Genomic DNA, 24,624 nt, shown 5'->3' with positions numbered 1-24,624 from the left:
TAAAGAAGCACCACTCTCCTGTCCTGAGGTTTGAAACAAGCTCCCAAATTGAAAAATGAGCACACACAGACATATCCCAAGTTGTGCCTTCGTGTCACAGGTGAAATGTGTTTTGTGTGGTTCTAGAACAAGGGTTCTCACTATGTTTTCCATCTCTGAGCTTTAGACATATCCAGCTGGAGCTGTCTGTAGAATGGGAATCTGGCATCTGTGAAGAACAGAACCTTTTCACATAAAGGAAACTGCATAGAGCTGGAAACTTTTCCTTTCAGTTTCCTTGTCCTGGCTAATGTCTTCTACATCCTTTTTTTAACTTTCACTTATAGACTTGTGAAAAGGTCACCAATCCCTCTGTGCATGCGACAGGACCAAAATTTATATTTCTGTGAGATGTCTTTATAGGATAATTCTTTAATCTTGAGTTTAAATATTGACAGTTGCCTCATTTAAAAACTCATCTCAGTCCCCTCCAGTTGTTTGTTACAGGCTATGGTTATTTATGTTTTACAATGCTTGTAGACCAAACCCGAGAGGAAAGCAAAGATATTTGTAGCCTTGGGCAGTACAGTTGCTTCAACAGACTTATTGATTGTGTACAAATAATTTTCCTCTAATTCATGGTACTGACGGTATGGATCCAAAATGTTTTGGAGCGTGTGCCGAAGCTTCCAGAAGTGAGATCTGAAACTAGGAGAGTCTTTCAGATCTCAACCAGTTGTATTCTCTCTGGCTGCAGCCTGCTGTGAGTCTGGGACTGATGCTGGGGACTCCATCAGTGAGGTTTTTGTCCCCAGATTCCCTCCGTGAATGCCACTTCATGGAGGATGATAATGCTGATGCTTAGTATGTATGTAATTCTTTTCCTTGTCAATGCATATTGGAAAATGAAAGAGGAAAAGAGAATGAAACAGAAAAAAAAAAGAGTGGTTGAAAGTCAGGAGCATACAAGGAACCAGTTGGGTACACTAGGACTGCTCTGTGTCAAGAAAAGATAGATGTGGCATGTGAGGGAGACCTGCAAAATGATTGTAATTATGGGGAATGTAAAAGAGAGTTGATTTTGCAGAACAACTTCCCTTATAAGAAGCAGGGGCTTTTAAAGATGGATGAAGGAACAGCTTTGAGATGAATCAGAGAAGATGGAATAAGATAGAAGAGTGAATCTCTGTGCCAAAGGATTTTCTGTATATAAAAGGTTTCTCACGTTGAAGTGAACACAGGAGAAATAGTTGGAAGATAAATCCAACGAGAGGCATTGGGACCACAGGAAGCACAGGGAATCCTGCAAATGTCAAAAATCAGGACAGCAGTGCTGGTAGTGGAGACTATTGAGTGTATTCATCCTTTCCTTATCCTCCCTGAGTTCCTGCAGTTGTCCACTGCTGGAGACTGGGGTGAGATGTATCCCTGGTATATCATGCACTGCGTGCCACAGGTCACGTACATCACATGTGTGCAACATTACCTATCATATAACATCACCTGTCTTTCCATTATTAATTAATTAAGTCTGTAAGGAGTCTCATAGTGAGAACCTGTTTGCTGTTTGGAAAGTACAGGAATCGTCGTTGAAAACAGTGTTGAAAACCATGCAGATGCAGTCCACAGCTGTCATTAGCTCCCTGTTGAGAAATATTTGTGATGAGAATAAATGGATGCACGTGGTTCTTTTCTGCTAGTAATGTTTTGAAGTTTTCTTAAATGAGATTCATTCTAGTAACGTCACAACCTCAGTACTCTGAAGTTGTATACCAAGAAAAACAAGAAAAAGCCAGAGAATACAGTTTTTCCTGGCTTTCCCCAGAGGAGGCAAAATGACTGATTGCACAAAGGGTGCTGTGAAATAGGCAGCAGCTCCTTCTGGATGCATGTCTGGCTTGGCATGGACCCTGATGTTATCTGTGCCTATGCTGTGGTACCAAGTTATCCATGCCTGGCTGGGTAGCTGCAGTTATCCAGCATGAGTTTGTGCAGAGATCTCTGATTTGTATGAGCTCATTGACTTCTGCTTCACTGCTGCTGCTGCTTAGTCTTGTCCATCGTGTACCACTTAAGTCATAGGTGCTGCACATTTCATTGCAAACTGGCTTTTATTTTAAATACTTGATTTGAAACCTGTGAAGAAATAGCAAAATTCTACTGCACACAGAAGTAAACCTGTCTTCACTTATTCATAGAGTTGCTCTAAAATGGCCATGTCACGCTTCATGATAACAATGGATACCTCCACCTTGGTTGGCTGCTGGCAGCTATCATGGTTTAACTCTTTAACAAATAGTGTATCATAGAATGGTTTGAGTTGGAAGGGACCATTATAGGTCATCTGGTCCCACTCCCTGCACTGAACAGGGGCACCCACAGCTCCATCAGTGCTCAGAGCCCCATCCAGCCTGACCTTGGCTGTCTGCAGGGATTGGGGCACCAATGCCTCTCTGTGCAACCCACGTCAATGCCTCACCCCTATTATTGTAAAAAAAACCTTGTTATATCCAACCTTAATCCTCTCTTTTTTGTGTTAGGCCAAGAACAGGTCAAGGACTCCCTCTTCCTGATGGCAATTCCTTTCCCAAGCCATCTGCGCAGTGTAGACACTGCCTCAGCATCTTTGATAGTTACTTTATTTTCAGCAATGGTACACCATGTTTTTTGGCAATGAGTGCATGTCAAGTAGTGCATAAATGATGAATGATTAACCACATATCTATTTGGCCTCTGTCTGTTCCTCTGGATATAAATTAGTTTTGCTATAACAGTCTTCTCTGGTATTTTTTTGAGTAATTGTCTTTTGTGGAAGGTATAGGAAAGAAGTATTCTCTTTTGCAAGTGAGAACGTACCAAAATTTTAGTGGCCTCTAAGGGATGAGAAAATAACTCCTGGAAATTCTGTATTACCATTAAGAACAGCCGTGGTTCAAAATAGATTAATTCTGATGATCTTTGAGGTACACTCAGAAGACATTTATTAGTTTGGGCTTCTATTGGAAAAGGGTTAAGGGTATGTTTCTATGGAGTTGGAGAAAGGAGGAATAAAGGGCTGTTTGTTGAACTGCCTCGTTATTTGGATGTAATTATTTTTTACTCCTGAGCAATTATAGATTGTAAGTTTAAATAATTGTCAGGGTGCCTACAGCTTTCTGTTGTTATTTAAAGTCTAGGGATATAGATAAAATAAGTAATATGACATGGCTTTTTTTGAATGTGTCTGTGGCAGTTAATTTAACTTAGCAATAGTTATCAAAGAGGGAAAGAAACATCAAGATTTCTATTCCTTGCAGTGAACAGACTTTGTAAACAAGTTATTATTTTCTGCATTATAGCTCTGAAAGTGATTCTTATTTAGCCTGTAACAAGATGTTTGTTGTGCTTTGCTTTTATTATAGCAGAATATATTTTGTTTTGCCTCTGTGTATTTCAAACTCCCTAAGGTTGCTGAGAGATTACAGAGATTTTCACAAGACAAGGCTAAGACTTCTCTATTATTGCAGAGATGAGTTTATATGAAAGATACAGTTTCAAGAGAATCAAATGGATTACACAGCCCTGATGACATCTCTTATTTTATGTGTACATTGAGTTCTACTTGAGTAGCAGAGCGCTAAAGTGTGTCAAATGACCGAGGATGATCTAAAATGAATCTCCAGTGCGAAGTGCTGGAATGCATAGAGCAAAGGAAGATCACAAAATGATTTGAAAGCCTCAAATCAATGGCTGAACTAAAGATGTGATGCTTGGCAGTGAAGCAAATAATCAGGTTGATGATAGGACCATGTAGCTCTACCTCAATCTCTTTCACATATTATTGTGCCCGGGGTTCCTTTAGTCCCTAACAGACTTTTGAAAGGTAATATATTAATAAACTACTCCCTCCTTCAAAGTAGACAGAAAAGTAGTTCGACTGAATTCATCTGTGCACAAGCTGGCATCACTTATTAACTCTATCCTTGGATATTCTTTTCTGTTAATTCAGATGAAGATTTTGTTCCATTTTTGGGAACATCAGAGGTGTGCAAATAGCTTATGATGCATATACATCACACTTCACAGAAACACTGAATGGCTTGGGTTGGAAGGGACCTCAGGTATCATGAATCTCCAACCCCCTGCCACAGGCAGTGCCACCAACCTGCACATTTAATGCTAGATGCTCGTATTAATGTGCTTGTATTGAGACTGATTTATTTTGTCAGTGATATTTAGAAGAGTAAATAGTCAATGCAGTCAGAATTTTGGCCATAAACCCTGTTATTTTTTTACTTATCACAAATTTATTTCTGTTCTTGGACACTTCAGATATCTCCTTTGTGACCAAGAAACAATGGGTCCCTACAATACTTCCCTTTAAGACTTCCCTTTAATCAATTAGATCTGGAAGAGTTGCAGTGCTAATTTAGATACTTTGCATTTAGGACTGCCTGCTGTTACTGTATGAATAGCACGTCTTTTCTGCAGATCTTACACATTTTTGTGCAATATTGCTTTATATGTGATTCAGTTTGAGTGAAAGTGATGCCCAGTTGTTCCCATCCATGAGCCGTCACTCAGTTGTATTCCCAAATCCCCATTAAAGAGCATTAAAGAAACACGTATTTACTGGTTTAGTTTTCAGAGGCCTGAACTCTACAGTTTGTGACAGTGCTCCTTCGTGTTTATGGAATGGCTCTGTCAGAAAGCTTTTGGAGAGGTTGCTGGCTTGTTCTCCATTTGTGGTGTTGAAAGCGGCAATGACACGAATGGTAGAAATGAGCCTTGGAGAGAAGGTCTGTTATGGTCTGAACTTGAGCTTGCATTCATACAACTTCCTTCTCATCCCATTTCTGCCAGATCTGCGCATCTAAATAGAATGGAATCAATGTCCATTACAACGCCAAGAGAACAGAAATAGTTCCATTTCATGAATGAAAATCAAAGAGCAAGATAGCTTTTCACATGATGGAATGAGTCTCACTTCAGGAGTGAGACACTGAACTGCTTTTTTTGATGAATCTTCTATTATAAAATTATTATTCAGAATCACAGAATTGTAGGGGTTGGAAGGAATCTCCAGAGATCGAGTCCAACCCCCATGCCCCCATTCTTTTGCCCCATGCCTCATCTTGGCAGCCACAGCCTAACAAATACCAAGATCACCACTTGGCTCAACTTGTTAAAGCTATCATAATGCTCAGACACATTTTCTGTACTTTTGGAGGCAGCTCCTCTTTTTGTCTTATTTCCCATGCTGTTATGTTTCAGGTATATTCTACCACTGAACGACGGATTAGATGAAAGTTGCTATATTTTATCTAAAACAAGCTTTACAGAGGAATATAAATCAACAGAAATAAGACAAGAAAAAGGTAGAAAAAACATCAGTTTATCAAGTAGTGTTTCTATCAACCAGCAGTCATAACATGAAAAAGAATTATTTGAAACAAAGACCTGTTAGTTGGGATCCTTTGGTATTTTTCCAAAAGGGATTCTTTGCTTTGCTTTGGGACCCCTCATACCTCAGTTGGAGAGTACTTGAAGTAATAATTCATAAATTATGGTTCATGCGAGGCTTAATTATTGTGTGCAAAATGCTTTGATGTCTTTTGATGAAAGGAGCTAAATGCATGAGAATTAGTATTGAAGTATTTGCTTTCTAGAGGAGAGAGGAAGTATGGTTCCCCAGATCCAAATGGCTGCTGCCAGGCTTCCTCCTATGGCACATTCCCACACTGTGCCCTTTTGGGAGCTGGGAAGTAGAGCCTATGAATTGTATATATTTGTGGCAACGAATCCTGCACATCTGCCAACTCCTTTTAACCTTTCTCTCCTAATTAAGAATTAAGGGAATGCTGAGTGTGATTGATGTACAACAAACAGTTGCAGAACAGCCATGAGGAACACGGCTGGTAGTCCAGCAATGAAGAAAAGGGCAGAGCCACAGAAGCGCTTCTATTTCTTCACTCTCTCAAGATCTACTTCTCATCCTATTCACCTTTAGAAGCAATTTACACTGCTAGTTCTGATTATTTAGACCTGAGATGAGCTTCCTGAAAGGTTCTCTCAAAGGTCAGGAAGTTTGGCCACTGCTGCTTTCACATAATCCCTTCCCAACTTGTGATGCCAACCTTTTGGATGAGTATACAAATGGTTTATGGATGGATGGTCCGTATCTTCCAGTTTCTGGAAATTAGAAAAAAGTTTTCCAGCAGAGGATTGTGATGATGGAATTTTCTTACTATCTGGACTCACCAGAGAGCAACTTGGCTTAACTATTCCAGTTTATTGCATGGGGAAAGAATACTAAGGCAGTGAATAAGGCCATCTTTGAGTGCATTTTAGTACACTGAGATGTGTATTTCCCTGCTCTCTGCTGGTTAAGATCAAAACTGCATTTGAACAGGAATATCTGAAACCTCTCCTGTTTTAACTGTGAAGTTCATGGTAGCCATGGTTTATATCCTATTGCTATCCTTGATGTTGGCTTCAAATTTCTTAAAATCTTGTTGATTTCATATTATTGCTAACTTGTAAAGTGCTTTTGTGATGGGTTGCATAAATACATTTTAAGAACCGCTTTCTGGCTCTCTATCTAGCCCTTTTCCCAGCTGGAGTGCTGTTGCCTTATAGGGTCTTTCTAAAGTCTCACTTACGACACGTTACGCGTATTTTTCTTACTGAGAACATGGCAGTTTTTCTGTTGACAGTAAAATACTCCCTTTCTATTATGATGTTCTCCTTTTCCTCTTACAATAATGTGTTGTGCAGGTTTTATACAAACACACACACATGCACACGCACGCGCCCACGCGCTCTTTGAATGTCAGCAGCCACCATACTGGCAGCACTGAATTGCCTGGCCATTTGGTAATTTGAATGAACATGAGGCTTCTGCTTCTCCTATGGAAAATGAAGCAAACCCAACAGTTTCTCTGGGAATTCATGCAGCGTGAACAGAACACATCTTGGCAAAATGGTGAGCCAAGAAATTCCTCTTTAGTTGCTCTGTTAGGCAAACTGCATTTTAAATTTCTTGCCGAGGGCTTTGTTTGACTTGCCCCAGGCAAGCTGTTCAACATATTTATCAACCCTGTTGTAGCATTAGAGCCAACGCTTATCTAGGAAGATCATCCGCTTAATGCCATCTGTCATCAGGAATTTTATTTCTTTCAGCTGAGCTTGTTCTCCATTTCAGGCTTTTTTTTTTTATTTAATATTCCTCACAACCATTTCTTAGTTGATTGTTTTCCAGTGGTCTCAGATATTTTGTGATTGCTCAAATATTCCCTTGCTGCATGCGCGTTAAACCCCTAAAGACATCAATGATACAATTTTATTTCAAATCCTGACTGATAACATTAATCCTATATGCATCCAGATGGCTCACCAAAGCGCCCTACATATTACAGTGTTATGTAAAAGATGACATTACATTTCAGTCTGAATCTGAAATTCTTTCCAGATTCTCAACAGGAATTTGAAAAATTTCACAGCAAATTCATTTCAGGTAATTCATGCTGTGTTTTGATCTTGGTGATTACTGGGATGCAACTTTGATAGCTTCACCTTTTCTGGCCCTTGTAAGTACGCGAGCAATGTAAATCTGTTTGATAAAGCTGTATTCACTCCTTTTACATGTGATTCTGAGATCCCATGCTCCTTTTGGGTCTGTGTCTTCAACCACAGTGAAGCCAAAGAAACTGGAATATTTCCCTATGTAGAACAAACAGAAAAACAGGCTGCCCAGGGAGGCGGTAGGGACAGTGTCAATGGAGGCTATCAATGTGAAGATGTGGCAATGAGGATACGGTCAGTCGGCATGGTGGTGATGTGTCACTGGTTGGACTTGGTCATTGTATGAGTCTTTTCCAACCTTTATAATTCCACGACTCTAAAACCTAGCTTACGGGAAGACAAGTGCTTCAGGGTTGTATAAATCCAAGACAAAGTGTTTTAACCATGGGTACAAGAACTGTAAGTAGGCTCTGGGCTGTATACAAAGTCTTCTTCTGGCCCTTCAAGGTGAAGCCAAAGTATCCACTGCAACCTGAGAAGTACAAAGAATTAATGGTCCCCGCAGCTGAGGTGCACACAGCATAAACAAATATCTGTCTGGCAAGGGCTTAAAAATATTGGCACTTGAATGTACTTCAACCAGAAAGCTGTACCAACCGCACTGCACAGTTTTTTAAGAGAAAAGGCTGATCAAACACTGTTTGAACTTGGCAGAAATCTATGTAATACACATTATTATATGGATATATGACTTGAATGATACAATCATACAATGGTTGCGTTGGAAGGGACCTTAAAGCCCATCCAGCCCCAACCCCAGCCGTGGGCTGGGTGCCCCCACCAGCTCAGGCTGCCCAGGGCCCATCCATGGCCTTGAGCACCTCCAAGGATGGGGAACCCACAGCTCTGGGCAGCAGTGCCAGGGCATCACTGCCCTCTGAGTATAGGATTTCTTCCTAATACCTAATATAAATCACCTCTTTTAGTTTAAAACCATTCCACCTTGTCCTGACACTATCAGGCTTGCTGAGGCTCAATTTATTCCTTCCAACTGGGGGGAAAAAAAAAAAAGTCAGTTCAAAGCAGCTGAGCATTTGCTAGGCTTCTCCAGATTTTATAGAGGTAACTAAATAAATCGTGTTCAGACTTCGGGCCAAATTCTAGACTGGCCAAGGGCTTTGGCAGCTGTGCCGTCAGCTCCCGGCGAGCAGTGGGACGAGTGGCAGGATGTGCGGCTGGCTGTCCTCTGCTGCCTCCATGGAGAGGAGCAGCCTGTGCCCCAGCTCCTTTTGGCTGGGTTTGAGCAGCTGGCAGCATTGCTGCTTCCAGGGCTTCAGAGCGTATGCTGGCACAGGCTGCACTCCTGTTCGGTGTGCTCCTGAGCTTTGGGTAGATAGAATCACAGAGTTTGAGTTGGAAGGGACTGTTATAGGTCATCTGGTCCCACTCCCTGCACTGAGCAGGGACACCCACAGCTCCATCAGATGCTCAGAGCCCATCCAGCCTGACCTTGGCTGTCTGCAGGGACTGGGCACCCGCCAGCTCTCTGTGCAACCTGTGCCAGTGCCTCACCGCTCTTACTGTAAAAAACTTTTTCCTTACATCCAGTTTAAATCTCCCCTATTTTAGTTTAAAGCCATTTTCTCTTGTCCTAACCCAACAGATTCCCATTGAAATCTCAGTCCCCTTCTTTCCTGCAGCCCCACTTCAGGTACTGAAATGCTGCTCTCAGGTCTCCCTGTCCTCCTCCCTATGGTGAGCTGGGCTTAGGGGAGAAGTTTCCAGGGCGTGCTGCTTTTTGTTCCCTCATCACAGCAGCACCTTTTATTTTTCTGAGAGTACATTAAAATATGAAATTTATCCCTATTAGCAGAAGCATACTTTCTCAAATCCTTCAAACAGAAGGAGGAGCAGGATCCCTATCCTTTGCGTTCATCTTCTGCAGTGAAGCACTGCTATCAGCCTGACGTTGAAACCGCTTCTTAATCTGCTGCTCAGAGTGTGGGTGGAGAGCTTGCAGGCTGTGGGCCAAAAAAACCTTGGCATGTCATGGCAATAATGCATTCATTTCTCAGAATTAGACAAAAAGTGTCTTCTTTGGATGTCCGATTGGGCTGCTGGGAGGGTAGGAAGAGATAATGCTGGTAGGTAAAGCTGGCAGCAACCAAAGGTCATGGGCTGTCAGCTGAAGTCAGGCTGTGCAAGCGCTGGGTGCCCAGAGAAGAGGGACACAAAGGTAAAGGACACAGGAATAAAGAAAGGATGGAATAAAAATGCCATGGATGCATATGCGTTGTAGAGAAAATAGGAAAACCAGCCAGACTTTATAAACAATACACCCACTGTGAGTTTCTCTAAATGGAAAGCTGAGAGTCCCTGAAGCTTCAGTCTCTGTTAACATCTACGGGGCTCACAACTTAATAGACTTTAATTAGTACAGCATGGGTGGGTCTTATTAGGTTTTAATTTGGATCAGGAATGCCCTTCTGATGCAAATGTACCGCCTGTGCCCACTTTACATCATGGAATCATGAATAGGAATTTGTATCAGGGAACGGGCATGGAAATGGAGTGCTATTCAAAGATGTGATAGGGAGAAATACCAGGGAAGGGGAGCAGAACGAGGGTGAATAAGGGTTCCTTGTGTAGGATCTTCCAATTTCTTGTATTAGAAGGGAACACATCTTGAATGTTGCATGATTTTAAACAGGTTTTCCAATCTGTTTTTATTTTTTTATTTTTTTTTTAATTTTTTTTCCCTGTGCAATGGCTGTTGCATGCAATACAGGAAATAAAGAATCTAGTAGCACTGAAAGCTAAGTACATGATTACCAGAATAGATCTGGAATAACTGTAATTAATCATTTTGCTTAGGTTTTATGTGGCTTAATTACAGACCCACACATACACTTCTGCAACCGAGCTGCTCATGGTAGGTACTTTTTTTAGCCACCAAAGAGAAATGAGCAGCTTCCAAGCACAACTTATTTTGTATGGTTTGATTCAACTAGATTAAAAATGTTCACGTTTTTGTAATGTCTGCATGCAAGATACAGGCTTATTTCTCTCTCCTTAAATATACAAATAGTTGTATTTGGTATGGCCTTCTACTTGGCCTTTCATGAAGGGCCCGTGTCACATCTCTCAAGTCCCGTGTCGCATTGGTCAGCCTTCAGCAGATGTAGGTGTCATCGATATCCTAAGTCATCTCAAATTGAAGAATCATGGAATTATACAATTGCTTTTGGAAGGGACCTTTTAAGGCCATCTGGTCCCACTTTCTGCAATGAGCAGAGGCACCGGCAGCTTCGTCAGGTGCTCGGAGCCCATCCAGCCTGACCTTGGCTGTCTGCAGGGATGGGTCAGGTAGTGACCCATCCTGGATGTCTCTCTTCAGTCAAATGAATTAATCTCTAAATGTATGAACTCCTGTTACAGTCAATGGAGACGTTTGTCAATACATTATCTGTAAAGTGATTAATCTCACCGGAAAGTAAACACCTGCAGTTCCATTTTGCTCAGTTTAGCTCTGTGAATATTTCAGAATTGTTACAGGTTGTCTTTAACAAAGGGGTGCTTATCTCTCTTATCAGAGCAATATTTTGCTGCCATTATTTTATAAGAATACTTCAGCTTTATAAACTTTTTTTAACAAGCGTGCTAATGGTTGGGTTGCCTATGGAAACACGTATTCCTTCACTGAGCTGTGTACAAAGAGAGTTGTTCAGAGGAGATATATATATATATATAGTCTATTTATATATGTATATAAAGGGAATGCTCTGAGAAGAAGGATGTGGATGCTAGAAAGGAATAGCAGTATTAGCATTTATTCCCGAATTGTGTGATTAATATTATTTAGAGGGATGAATGAACCTTTAAAGCCTGTCATTTGAATCTGTTTGTTTTTGAAGTTCAAAAGCATAAAGTCTTTAAATGCCTTTTGAAATTCCAATTAAGAGTCAGTCAAAACCCATCACTTAAAGAATACTTTTTGTTTTACAAATTAGCAATTAAAAAGTGACAAATATCTTCAATTCTTAAATACTCTCTTGCCATCCCCATTATGTTCAAATTATGCTTTTTTTTGGGCATAAGAGCATGTTCCCCAGTATTTCCCTTCTTTTCTTTCCCTCAGGAGTGCCGCTTGCTATCTAACACTAAAGCTGAGCTCACTTAACCAGTACTGAGGATTATGCAAAATACTCAATGAATAGTTTAAAATCAAATTTATCTTTGCTGGCTTCACGTTATAGTATGGGTGGCTTATTTCCTTTTTATGTTCTTTTTTCAGCTGCTTTTTACTGTTTTTTCCCCCTGAGTTTTATCTAATTTTTTGGAACATCTTCAATTTTTTACTGGAATAGTAGAAATTAGAGGAAGTAAACTGCTTTGTAATGGTTTTAAGTTGAAGGAGGGAAGATTTAGGTTGGATGTCAGGGGGAAGTTCTTTCCTATGAGAGTGGTGAGGTGCTGGAACAGCTGCCCAGAGAGGCTGTGATGCCCCGTCCATCCCTGGAGGTGTTCAGGGCCAGGTTGGATGGGGCCCTGGGCAGCCTGGGCTGCTATGAAATGTGGAGGTTGGTGGCCCTGCATGTGGTGGGGGGTTGGAGCTTCGTGATCCTTGAGGTCCCTTCCAACCCAACCATTCTGTTATTCTGTGATTCTGTGATTTGTACTACAGGAGTACATGATGTCTTTAATTGAGGTTATTTCCCAATTTGAGCACTCTGAATGTGGCTTCAGACCATCAGTGCTCTGAAGAAGAGCACTGAAAGGGGTTTTATTCTTAATATTCCTCTCCTTGTGACAATTTCTCTGTAGAACATGGCCCCACTTTATCAGAGTAACAAACATCAGCTGCTGGATGTATTAATTCCACGGAAAGCAATTGAGTGTTGTATTGTTGTAAATTATGTCCCTTTACTAGCAGGTTGTTTTCTTGTGACAATGACTTCAATTTTATCTGTTCTTGTGGATGTGAGGATTTATTGTTTGCACAAGGTGTCAGAGTACTTGAGAAATCATGAGAATCATTCACCAAAAGAATAAAATGTCTGTTTCTGGGAGGCTGGGGAACACAATGATTTCATATATAAACTGGTTGCAGAGAACAAATAGTGGAAGAAACCATGATGAAGATATAGGTAATTAGTTCAAGTGGGAGAGGACAATTGGTGAGAGAACCCTAAGCAATAATTATTGATCAAGGAGAGTCAGCAAACACTATAGTTAATTATCATTATTTCCAGACATCTTGAAATAGGAAAGCAATGAACACTTCTACTTTGTATTTGAAGTTGGGCCCATGTACGAACTCAAAGCTGAATATTGGATGCTGTCCCAGGTGCTCAGAGCACAGATCCATAATTAGGTTGTCATGGTGAGGCAGTCTCTCCAGTCTTCTGAGCAACATGTCCATGATGGTTACTATGTCTGCAGTGGAATGAATTACTCAAAAAAAATCATCAAGGAATCATTCCTATAAAATCAAAGTTATTTGTCTCGGATGCCAGAAAAAGAAAGGTACAGAATTTCTGATTTCATTAATGCCCCAAAACATTTTCTTCTCCACAAAGCAAAGCTGACATGTCCAGGCTGTCTCAATAAGGTAATGTGTGTCCAAGTCTCCTGTGAGAATGGGGTCATGTAGTACTACATGTTAGAGATTTCAGCAACAGTTACGCGTGTTCAGATTGGACTTGATGATCTTGTGGATGCCCCATCCCTGGAAGCATTCAAAGCCAGGCTCCTGGTTGGAAGTCTACACTCACTTTACAATTTCCTGAAGGGAGGTTGTGGTGAAGAGGGATTTGGCCTCTTCTCCCAGGCAACGAGCAGGACACGGGGTAATGGCCACAAGTTGTACCAGAGGAGATTTAGGTTGGACATAAGGAAGAACTATTTCTCTCAGAGAATGGTCAGGCACTGGAATGGCTGCACAGGGAGGTGGTGGAGTCGCCGTCCCTGGCAGCGTTCAAGAGGCGTCTGGACGACGTGCTGCGAGATGTGGTTTAGTGCTGGTGGTGGCAATGGTGATGAGGAGATGGTTGGACTAGATGATCTTGTAGGTCGTTTCCAACCTTGTGATTCTATGATTCTATGATTCTGAGTCCTGCCTGTAGCAGGGGGGGTTGAAACTAGATGATCATTATGGTCCTTATCAATCGAGGCCATTCTATGATTCTATGGTCTTGGAGGTCTTTTCCAATCCGGATGTTTCTATGATTTCAAGGTTTTTATGTTCTAGGTCACTGAAACTGGTGGGGTTTGGTCTACTGGTCATGGGAAGGAAGAGTGGCTCTGGGTTTTTATGACACAGAGAAAGTCATAAGATTTTCTTTAATAATGATTATTATTATTTTTTTTTTTCTCAAGACAGTGGACCTTATCAGCATTTACTTGCTTTATGTAGCTCTCATGCACAAAACTGTCAGTCAGAGAAACTTGGGCAGAATTCAGTCATCTAATTCCATGTTAGGCTTTCTCTCACTGATATTTTGTACTCTTGATCTGTTGACTAGTGACTACTTGCCTGTAAACCTCCAGAGTCACCACAGTGTGATCCAGTCAATTCCATCAGGGGCATCTCGTGTCCACTGAAAACTGAGGAGATATTTGGCACTCCACCTGCTTAGGATCCAGGCACCCCCATCCTCCTCTTAGAAAGCATGTGTAGTGAACATAGGAACGTTCTTCTGTGTAGATTGTAGCATCAGTCTAATTCTGAATGCTTCTAAAATGTCCTCGTGGATAAAGCAATATGAAGAAAGAGTCAAGAGGTATGTACAACTCTAGCATTGGATAAATAATAAAGAACTGCAGAAAGTGAGAATTCTTGAATGTTCTTTCTGCAAAATCTGGGGACAGATTCAAGATTGATCCTTCAGTACTTTCTCACCAGCCTAGTTTTATCACAGAATCACTCAGGTTGGAAAAGACCTTAAAGATCATCGAGTCCAACCGTGACCTAACCATACCACCCTAACTCTAACAACCCTAGCTGAAGAACCCAGATTTAATAGCTATAGCTGTCTCTGTAGTCCATGGAAAATGCAATTAGAAGGGTGACTTTCTATCTTCTTTGAACTGAATGATACTCAGGAGATGCCTGTCTCTATTCAAGGTCTCCAGGAGCAGGCTAGGCTCCCAGTTGGCGTGACTCACTTGAGCACCTGAAACATTCTGAGTCATCACTTCTGTATTTTTGTTTGTTACAATAGGAGTTGGTCAAAGTAAGTCTGAAGCTAATCTCTGAGACTCAAAGAAAGAATATGCCTTTGTGAGTGATCGTAATTGTTCTAGTTGAACTTTGAAGGGACATTTCTGTAATTTCTCAACCTGTCGTATCTGTATTGTTATCAATAGAAAACTCATAATGGGTCATTGATTTTTAAGTGTAATCAGTGGTTAGCTGATTTTTTACTAGCTTTTATGTCTTAGAACATATGTTATCATTGAAAGAGAAAGCACATTACCCATAATCAGGGATGAGTTAAATAATCCTAGAATCATACAATCAATAAGATTGGAAAAGACGTCTGAGAACCCCAGCCCCAGCCCACCCCACCATGCCTACTTCAGTGCTGCATCCCCAGGGTTCTGGAACACCTCCCACCCACCTGGAACATCCTCCACCAGCTCCCTGGGCAGCTGTGCCACTGCATCACTGCTCCTTCTGTGAGGAAATTCTTCCTAATATCCAACCTACTAGAGTTACTAGAGTGTACACAACATGTTCCAGCTTCATAAAGTCCTTCAAATCATAGCTAACATCTCTGAACTATTTAAGCCATTAGAGAATTGTGAATGTTAGACTTGTTTCTTCTTTCCCTTTGGCTTTCACACCATATGCTTGATTCCTGCTATCTGGAGGCTTTTGCTAATTTACACCTGTTGACAATGGCCTTTTGATAACTGGCCATGTGGGTGAACGAATCCTGAAATTTTGTCTGAACATCAAATATGTGTATGCATAACTTGTTAAATCATTTTTCCTCCTGTACTGCGTATAATTTAATCCATTATTATTGCCATCTTTAAAGACTGCACATGCCTGAAAACAGAAAATTCAGTAACTGTTTGCCATTAATACAAATTATTGTGTTTTGACAGCTTGCTAATCAACTGGAGTAAAAATGGTGCTGTACAAACAGTGCGATTGCATTTTAAGTAATTTTTGTTTGCATGAAAATTCTCCTTGTTTGAGCGTTTGAACCCTTACAGGACTTGTACTCTGTAATGTTAACATTCATTCAGAAGCATTATAAAATAAACCTATGTTTGCATTGTGCACTGATGCAGAATGGATTTATCAGTGTAATTACTCCACATGTAGTCTTGGGAAGTGCTTGGCCATCACATACAGGCTACATGAGCTATATCAATGAATGTGCAGATGAAAGATTCAGCACTGAGCAGATTTTGACATATTGTTATGTACTTCATGCAATATTCAGGTATGGGCTGCTTCTGGGGAGCTGAGAGGAAGTTTTGGAGACAGAAAGGAGTCTACTCCACTCATGTGGGTTACGCAGGAGGGTATACTCCAAATCCTACCTACAAAGAAGTCTGTTCAGGTAAGCTTGTCTCTTTAAGGATTTTGAGGTGGTCAGGTGCTGGAATGGGCTGCCAGGAAGGTGGTGGAGTCACCAACCCTGGAGGTGTTCAAGGAATGTTTGAGCGTTGTGTTGAGGCACGTGGTTTAGTGAGAAGTGTTGGTGATCAGTGGAGGGTTGGACTGGATGATCCTGTAGATCTTTTCCAACCTTGGTGATTCTATGACTGTATGATTCTGTGACAATTAAGAGTGAAGGCCTGACTGCAGCCACTGAAGAGCTATTTACAGAACACTGCTACCTCCCCTGTGTCCTGAACTGCAGGGACATCCACGGTGCACCCATCCCACTGTCATCTCCTACCAATCGGTAAGGTAGAAATACTTTGAGAAAAAAGGAAAAAACATACAAGTTTTAGGTTTTCTTCATTGCTTATTGTGTTTTAATGCATTTTCTCAGGAAGTGGTTCTTCTGCAGCTTATGCAAATGTGTCTTTTAAAAAAGTATGAATTTTGACTTAAATTTTATCCATATTTGAGTATAGACAGAAAGCAGAAAGTGAGCGTTTCTCCCTTTTCTTTCCATATAGCCTCCTGGGAAAGTCTAGGTTTCTCATTTGTGTTATTATTAAAAATGTGTTAAATTTGTATGTAGTTCATTGCACAGCATCCTATCATTTCCAAATCAAATCCTTGCCTTTATTTTTCATTGCACTCCACACTAATCCTTCTACAACACTGATAATCTACTGCAGTTTCTTTCTGTGATCGAAAACATAGAACCACTGGCACCCAACTGACTCATGTTGCTGTTAAAGTAAATTCTTGCTTTCCTGTAATCTGTGATGGAGAACAACTTGGAGGTTTGCTTTTGCTTTATTTTCTTGATAGCCCTTTTTATGCCAAATGCTGAAGTTGATGTACTTACATGCTAACAATCTATTGTGTGGGGTTGATGGAGTGTAAAGAATTCAGTGATACGAACAAATAATGGAACTCTAGCAACCATGGAGAAGTGCTGCAAGGCACTCAGAACAGGAAAAACTTTATAGAAAAAGTAAAAAATATGTGAAAAAAAGAGGTTTTAAAGTGGTATTTTATAGACAGTACAGGGCTAGTAAGAAATTGCCTTGTAAGTGCTAAAGAAAAAGTACAGATTAGGGAGAATTTCTGCTGGTAACTCAGAGAAGTATGTAGAAATGTAAAAATGTCTAGAACAAAAAGGATGCTATGCTTTTGTATTAACTAATGCAGAGAGACCCAGGATTCCTGCAAAACAGCAAAGGGAAATACCACCTATTGAGGGATCATTGATGCCTGTCCTACTATCTGTACAAGCTGTTGCTTCCTAATGCTTTCAATTCCTAATATTCCTGTGCTGTCTGCTTTGATCATTTCTCTGCATCATCTGTGAATTTGTAAGCATATATAGCCTGCTGTAGGGAGGCTGCTTTGCAGGAGGGTTGGACTCGATGATCTGCAGAAGTCCCTTCCAGCCCCTACAATTCTGTGATTCTATGATATGGTCACTGGCCTATCTGTCATTTTTTGGTCACTCTCTCTAATGATCTGGACGTTAATTAGATCGTTTGCATAGAACGGGGATATGCAGAGTAGGGATGTGCAGAATAGTTTCTGTTTCCCAATGTACTCATTGCACCAATGCACTGAGGTTAGTCCTGTTGGTCTGTAGAGTCTTTCTCCAAAACCCTGAGTGCTGGCTGTTGGCCAAGGGAGGATGTGAGCACAGGACAAGGTGTAGTCAGGGGAGCAGAAAAAAGATACCACGTCTTTTAGTCCTATACAATATATGCTGGTTTTATATTTTGGGATGGGTCCACAGTATTGTGTGCTTTGCATTTGATTTGGAGATGCTTTGAAAGCTTTCTGATGCAACTTTATTTGTGTTATTTCATCAGCAGTGAACAAAAATGGTAGTTTAACAATAAGAATCCAGGAATAAAGAAATGGAAAAAAAACTATCTGCAAAGTCTGACAGTTTCGTTGTTAGATTGGTATTGCAAAACCACAGCTGTAGTTAATTTTCCTGTGCTTGTTTTTATACACTTTCACATGGTGGATGTTTGTATGCCTCCAGGTACTGGACACTGGTGGAGTTTTTCCTCAGAGATAATCCTCATAAGGATAAGCACATATTTCACAGCCTTGTCTCTGTGAACATAAATGGGATGCATATGTGCTGCGTATTTCTGTTCCTAGTGGTGCAGCTGATCTGAACTGGAGAATGTGCTGATTCCTGCATGCTAATTTTTTTCTTCCTACTTAGCTTCTTCTAGCTCCATTTTATTCTGATTTTATTCTGATTTTTTTTTTTTTCTGGCAGATTTTGTTTCATCTTTGAACATGCCTTTTGGAAGTCTCTGTAGAGAGCTCTCACCAGCCCCCCTGAGATATTGCCATCTGGCTGCTTCTGGCTGCCATAGTTTTCATTGGGGAGAGCAACTTATGAAGCAGTAGACTTCAGTTGCACACAAGTGATTGCCACTTTCTTCTTCATCTGTTCTGACAAAGTCATATCCATGGCAAACACTGAACAGTTGTGGCCTCTAAATCCAGCTCTAGAAAGCACATTAATGCCACTAAAAGTTTTCTGCTTGGCAAGTATTTGAGCTTTGCATTCAACCCATGCAGGCTGGAGAATCTGTGCAGGAAAGTTATTTTAATCCAGCACCTTCCTGGCACTCTGCTCTGAAGGAATATAAGCACTAATTCTTTGGATTGAGCATGTAGCCTTCCAAAAGCAGATCATCAGCAAGACCTGAGGCAAAATGGTGTGGATTTACCGTTATGGCCAAGCTAAGGGCTCTTCAAACGTATCAACCAATGGTGCTTTTTTGATTTGATTCCCTACAAGGATTTAGTGCCTTTTGAGATGTGTGAGATTATCGCACCTGCCACGCTGTGGTCACATCTGACAGCTTTTTCTGATTGCCCTTGGACTTCTTCAAAGTAATTGGATACCTGTAATTGATACAGAATCATGGAATCATAGAATGGCCTTGGTTGAAGAGGACCATAATGATCATCTAGTTTCTATGATGTGTGCATGTACATTTACTATTCATCCTTCTGTCTGGAGCTAGGAGTATTGCCATACATTGTCAGTGTATGTATGTATGGAGGCAGGGAACTGTGTGCCTGCTGAGATTTTCCAGTTTCTTGTTCTTGGATGCATGAAGTTCCAGTCCTTGGTCATGTATCTGATCCAAGCATGTTATATATGTATTTGGAATGCACAGGAAAAAGTTCCTGCTTTCTGTCTTTTACCAAGAGGGGTAGCAATATTTTCTACATCTTTTGGCTCGTAGAGCTTTTGGAAGGTTTTTGATTTCTTGTGAATTTAGGATGTTCCTTAATAATCCTAACAAACATCTTGCTTGAAGTCCTGTGTGGAGAACACTACCTTAAATGTAATTGATCTAAAAATCTGTAGTAACATGGCACTAGTATTTGCATTTAAATGCCTGTGGGCATAGGAATTACTGAGACGAAGGCCCTTGAGTGTATTGACTGTGATTTGATATGCTGCTTCACGTTCACAATTGGTCTGTTAGTCATAAGTATCTTTTCATCTTCTTTCAGTCTGTAAGAGCAAACCCCTATCTTCATAGACCTTGAAGAGCAGCCAAATCTAACTCTGTTGGGGAGGTAGGAATGTCATGGTTCAGCTCAGTGTCATAAAATCATAGAATCATAGAATCACAAGGTTGGAAACAACCTGCAAGTCATCTGGTCCAACCATCCTCCCATCACCATTGCTCCAGAAGCTACTAAACCACATCTTGTAGCTCCTCATCCAGACAAAATTCCTTCTGTTCAGGACATTCAGTCAGTGTCATTCTGTCCAGGTGCCAGGTAGATCACATGAAGGTTCTCCACTCAGACGGTGTGGCATTGCCACGTTAAATTGATGTCTAAGAGATAATTGAGTTATTCTGTAGCTTATAAACACAGTGCTAAAAAGTTATTTTTATGTTGTATGGTGACAACCTTGCAGATGAAAACCTGAAAGGGCGTTCTGGACTGGGTGAAGGATTTTGAGCTATATTTGGTGCATTAGGCTAATCCATAAATACGCCGATTTTGGCCAGCGTTAGGCAGCACAGGATGTTCATTCGCCATGAAAAGTATTTTTGTACTTTGCTTACAGATGTTCAGAGCAGTTCTGTATTTATCTGTATATTCATAAGCTTTTTGAAATCTGCATAGCTCAAGTGGCTCTGAAATCAGAAGGGAAAAACTCTACTGTTGTTATTCATAAACTGGTGATGTACAATTACCATATAAAATCAGAAGCTAACAATGATTTTCTTAAAAACAGAACAGTCTACAGCGTTATGGTCCAGGCTGTTAACATGTAAGCAGGTCATTTTGGTTTGTTTTGTTTTTTTCCCCCGTGTTTGTCTTCAGTGACTACGATAGAAGAAAAATAGATGAATGTGCCTGTTTATTATCCTTTATTTGTTACAGGGCTTAGTGAACATAACAGTGTATTTGTTTAGCTAAACCCGTTTATAATCTTGTCAATTCTCAATAACTTTCTGAAGCGTATTCTCTTGTATACGGATCACAAGCCTTAATAATTAACAATGTAATATTAAAGTGCGCCATGTGGAATTAGTTCCTCTTTTGAGTTACATAAAATACTTGATGTGAAGTTGTTTTACATTTTGTATGCAGCAAGCCCACTTTTTTTCTTCTTTTTTTTTTCTGATGGATAATATTGCATACCAATTAGTCTTTTGACTGACCCTGGTAGGTAGGAGTTTCCATTCCCTTTAAGACATTTGGGCTTCCAGAGATCACCTGGAAGACTTCTGAGTAGTTAATGGAAAAGAGTGGAGAAAGGCAGAGCTAATTTCTTGCTCTGTTACCTCCCACCTCCTTGGTCAGCTGTTGATTTACAGAATTACTTCTCTTTCTTCTTCGTCTGCGCTCTACATGAGACAGGGCAAGACCAGCATTAGGATTCATGATAGTTGATAGTTGGCATGTCTTTGCTTTAAGAAAGAAAACACGTGCAGAGGGCTTGACTCCGTGACATAGACCTTATTTGACATAGTGTGCGTTAATATCACTGCTAAAGAGAGAAACCAACAGCAGAAAGTCTTTCTAGCATTTGCACAAGTTACTATAGCAATATAAAGACAACGCAGTATGGGGAGATGCTTCTTTCTGTCTCAGATTTCTCATTCTCTCCGTGACACAGATGAACAACAATCAGTATACTGAGACACCACCTTACCTGAAAAGCCCTTAATTTAGACTTCACAGCCCCATTCTGAAACGAGTCTGACTTCTGAAAATGCTTAAATATATAAGCTACCAGTGTTCACTTTCTTTGGCTTGTAAAGGAATCTGAAGGTTTTCATGAACTAAGTCCACAAGATCAACGCTTCCAAACAGTAATGAGAATGGCTCAGGATGTTTTCTTTTAGTATTAATTCTCTGTCAAGAAAATAGATTCCTGTTGTCCCATTATCTGTTCTTTTTTTAATGTGTGTAAGATCAGCATATAGGAATTTTACTGACATAGATTCTGTGAAGAATACCGTTGCTTACCAAGGCCTCGATCTGTACAACATGCCTTAATATGGTTGGCCTGTTGCTCTACCTCCTACCTGTTGGTTTTTGGTTTTTTTTTTGCCTAGATCACCCATCAGGAAGGAAAGAAAGATCATCATATCATATAATCATAGAATCTTAGAATGAATCATAGAATGGCCTGGGTTGCAAAGGCCCACAATGCTCATCCAGTTCCAACCCCCTGCTGTGTGCAGGTCGCCAACCAGCAGCCCAGGCTGCCCAGAGCCACATCCAGCCTGGCCTTGAATGCCTGCAGGGATGGGGCATCCACAGCCTCCTTGGGCAACCTGTTCCAGTGCAAACCAATCAAAGTACAAAATATCAAACTGATCAAAGTTAGAGCCACGTACTGTGGATATTACTGTTCTGTAATAGTTTTACAGCAACTGAAGAACAGGATATAGTAGAAAATATTTGATTTTTAATAACTAGATCACAGTTAGAATAAGTTGTGTCTATAATCATGAGACAGTAGTCCTTGGATCCTCCTGTATGTGCAGAGAAAGCCTTTATATAACCCTATAATCTGTAATTCGTCCTCAGTGCAGTTGCTAAGTCATGAAATAAAATGAATGCACCAATTTCACTTCACTTGGAAAGGTGATAGCAGATGCTGCTGCAATGTTAAAGCCTTGGCAACAAGAAATATAACAGATGCATTGAATTTCAGTTACCTGCTGTATTGAAGTTCTACCTAGAAAATTGATGCTGTTGACATGACTGACATGTTCTTTTTCAATAGAAGAGTTTCTTATTAACTCATTATGCCTTCGTCTACCAGGGTACAGAAATACATTCTGTGGATTCATCATTTAAAAATAAAAGGAAGAACAAATATTTTTACCCACCATTGTCTGAAAAACAAGAAGCTGCCTGTCCAGAAGGGATGGTGGCTGCTGTGCTAAGGGATTTCTGCTCCATCTTTAATCAAGGTTAAGTTAACATTCCTGTTTCAGAATCTGACTTCTGAGGGCTAATATCATGGCAGATTGAGGCTTGAAGAAATTAAACTGATATTTATTATTTAGATACCTGCTTGTGCCTCGTGGCAAATTTCAAATCCTAATAGCCTCACTGCTATTCTCTGTTGTTTTATCTATTTATCTCAGCATTGCCCATAATCACAGGCTTAGGTAGTAGCAGCAATATAAAGCTAAATACATTATTTATTATTAACAACTTTATTTGAATTGTATTCCACTGAGATGTGTCGTTTCTGTCTTTCTCATCTCCTGGTTTTATTAAAGATATATATATAAGATGAAAATGTGATAGCCCCAGAGGTTGAAAGACCCATTACCAAACGAGTCAAAGGCAAAATCTGACCTGCAGCCTACACCAAGCTCTCAAAGGAGCTTCATTTCCAGAAATGACCCCACGCTGATTTAGATCATGATATTCACCTTGTCACTGTGCCTGAAAACAGAAGGTGCTCCTCATTTTAGGCATGGAAACATGATGGTGGTTTTGATACCAATGCTTGTGAAAAGGACAACGTTACAAAATATCTCGCCTTTGCTGTTGTGGTTAGTGTTTTTTTCTTTATGTTTGTTTTTGTTTTTGTTTTTGTTTTTCCTGAGGAAAAATAACCTTCCCTACAAAGACAGGCTGAGGGAGCTGGGCTTGTTCAGCCTGGAGAAGAGAAGGCTGCGGGGTGACCTCATGGCAGCCTTCAGTACCTAAAGGGAGCCTACAAACAGGAGGGGAATCAACTCTTTGCAAGGATAGATAACAGCAGGACAAGGGGAAATGGTTTTAAGTTGAGGGAGGGAAGATTGAGGTTGATGTCAGGTGGAAGTTCTTTACCATGAGAGTGGTGAGGTGCTGCAACAGCTGCCCAGAGAGGTTGTGGATGCCCCATCCATCCCTGGAGGTGTTCAAGGCCAGGTTGGATGGGGCCTTGGGCAGCCTGGGCAGGTATTAAACGTGGAGGTTGGTGGCCCTGCGTATGGCAGGGGGTTGGAGCTTCGTGATCCTTGAGGTCCCTTCCACCCAACCATTCTATGATTCTATGAGGAGACGGGAATATAAAGACCAACTGCCAAACTGTCCTCCCAGAAGTACAAATGACTGTAACTCTGCTGAGGTTACCTGGGTGTATTCCGATGCATGAAAACTATTTGTGGGATGTAATACTTAAGTGTTGTGCATAAAGTGAGACTGCAAGTCAAAAGAAAGAGGAAAAACCCACAGGCAAGATAATGTTGTGTCTCTCCAGAGACTGGAGATTGAAGAAACCTGGGAGAACCTACAGCTACTGGGAGAGCACTGACCTTATGGCCAGAAGTTATACCAGAGGAGGTTTAGGTTGGATATTAGGAGAAACTTTTTCTCTCAAAGGGTGGTCAGGCACTGCAACTGCTGCCCAGGGAGGTGGTGGAGTCGCCATCCCTGGCAGCATTCAAGAGGCGCCTGGATGAGGAGCTATTAGATGTGGTTTAGTGCTTGTGGTACTAATAGGAATGGGAGGGTGGTTGGACTAGATGATCTTGCAGGTCGTTTCCAACCTTGTGATTCTGTGATTCTGTGATTCTGTGTGATATGTGTAAAGCTGGTGGTAGCAAGTGTTTGCATTCTCCCTGTATTTCTTGTCTATCGTGGTCCATTTATTGTATTTCACCACTCCTGTGCCTTCCTCAAGCTGAAGTCTTCACTGAGTGGTACATGGCTGAAATGCTGTTGAGATAACATGGATGTTTTGGAGAGTATGTTTTCCTGAATTTGGGACTATACAGAAATGACTGTGTGTAAACACAACACGCTTTGACTTACTCCAATAGCAGAACATCTTCCTATGCTGGCGTACAGATTCAAAACTACCTCACTGTGTTGATTAAGATTTCGAATACACGTGACCTGCATAGTTCTTATGTCTTGGTTGAACGATGACAAAAGAAATCTAATCACAAGACTTCAGCGTTCTTCATGCTCAGCTGTGCCCAAGAGGATTATTGCATCTAAGTTTATAATAAGCAGGA

General features: G+C 40.8%; 2 protein-coding genes across 9 annotated transcripts in view; both read left to right on the top strand.

The window, feature by feature from the left end:
- The window catches only part of HMBOX1 (homeobox containing 1), a 728,731-nt gene that overhangs the window by 444,540 nt on the left and 259,567 nt on the right, over positions 1-24,624 (top strand). The window lies entirely within an intron of this gene.
- The window catches only part of MSRA (methionine sulfoxide reductase A), a 267,633-nt gene that overhangs the window by 106,625 nt on the left and 136,384 nt on the right, over positions 1-24,624 (top strand). For 6 of the 8 annotated variants that reach the window (XM_048937484.1, XM_048937486.1, XM_048937481.1 and 3 more), the window contains one exon: positions 15,942-16,061. The exons of the other annotated variants lie outside the window; for them this stretch is intronic. In XM_048937484.1, the coding sequence (XP_048793441.1) occupies positions 15,942-16,061 (120 nt within the window). The remainder of the gene's footprint in view (positions 1-15,941; positions 16,062-24,624) is intronic. 8 annotated transcript variants of the gene reach the window in all.

The sequence above is a fragment of the Lagopus muta genome, chromosome 2 (assembly GCF_023343835.1).
Source record: "Lagopus muta isolate bLagMut1 chromosome 2, bLagMut1 primary, whole genome shotgun sequence".
Taxonomy (NCBI): Eukaryota; Metazoa; Chordata; class Aves; order Galliformes; family Phasianidae; genus Lagopus; species Lagopus muta.
Note: the sequence above shows the minus strand (reverse complement) of the source record. Positions and strands in the feature narration are given on the sequence as shown.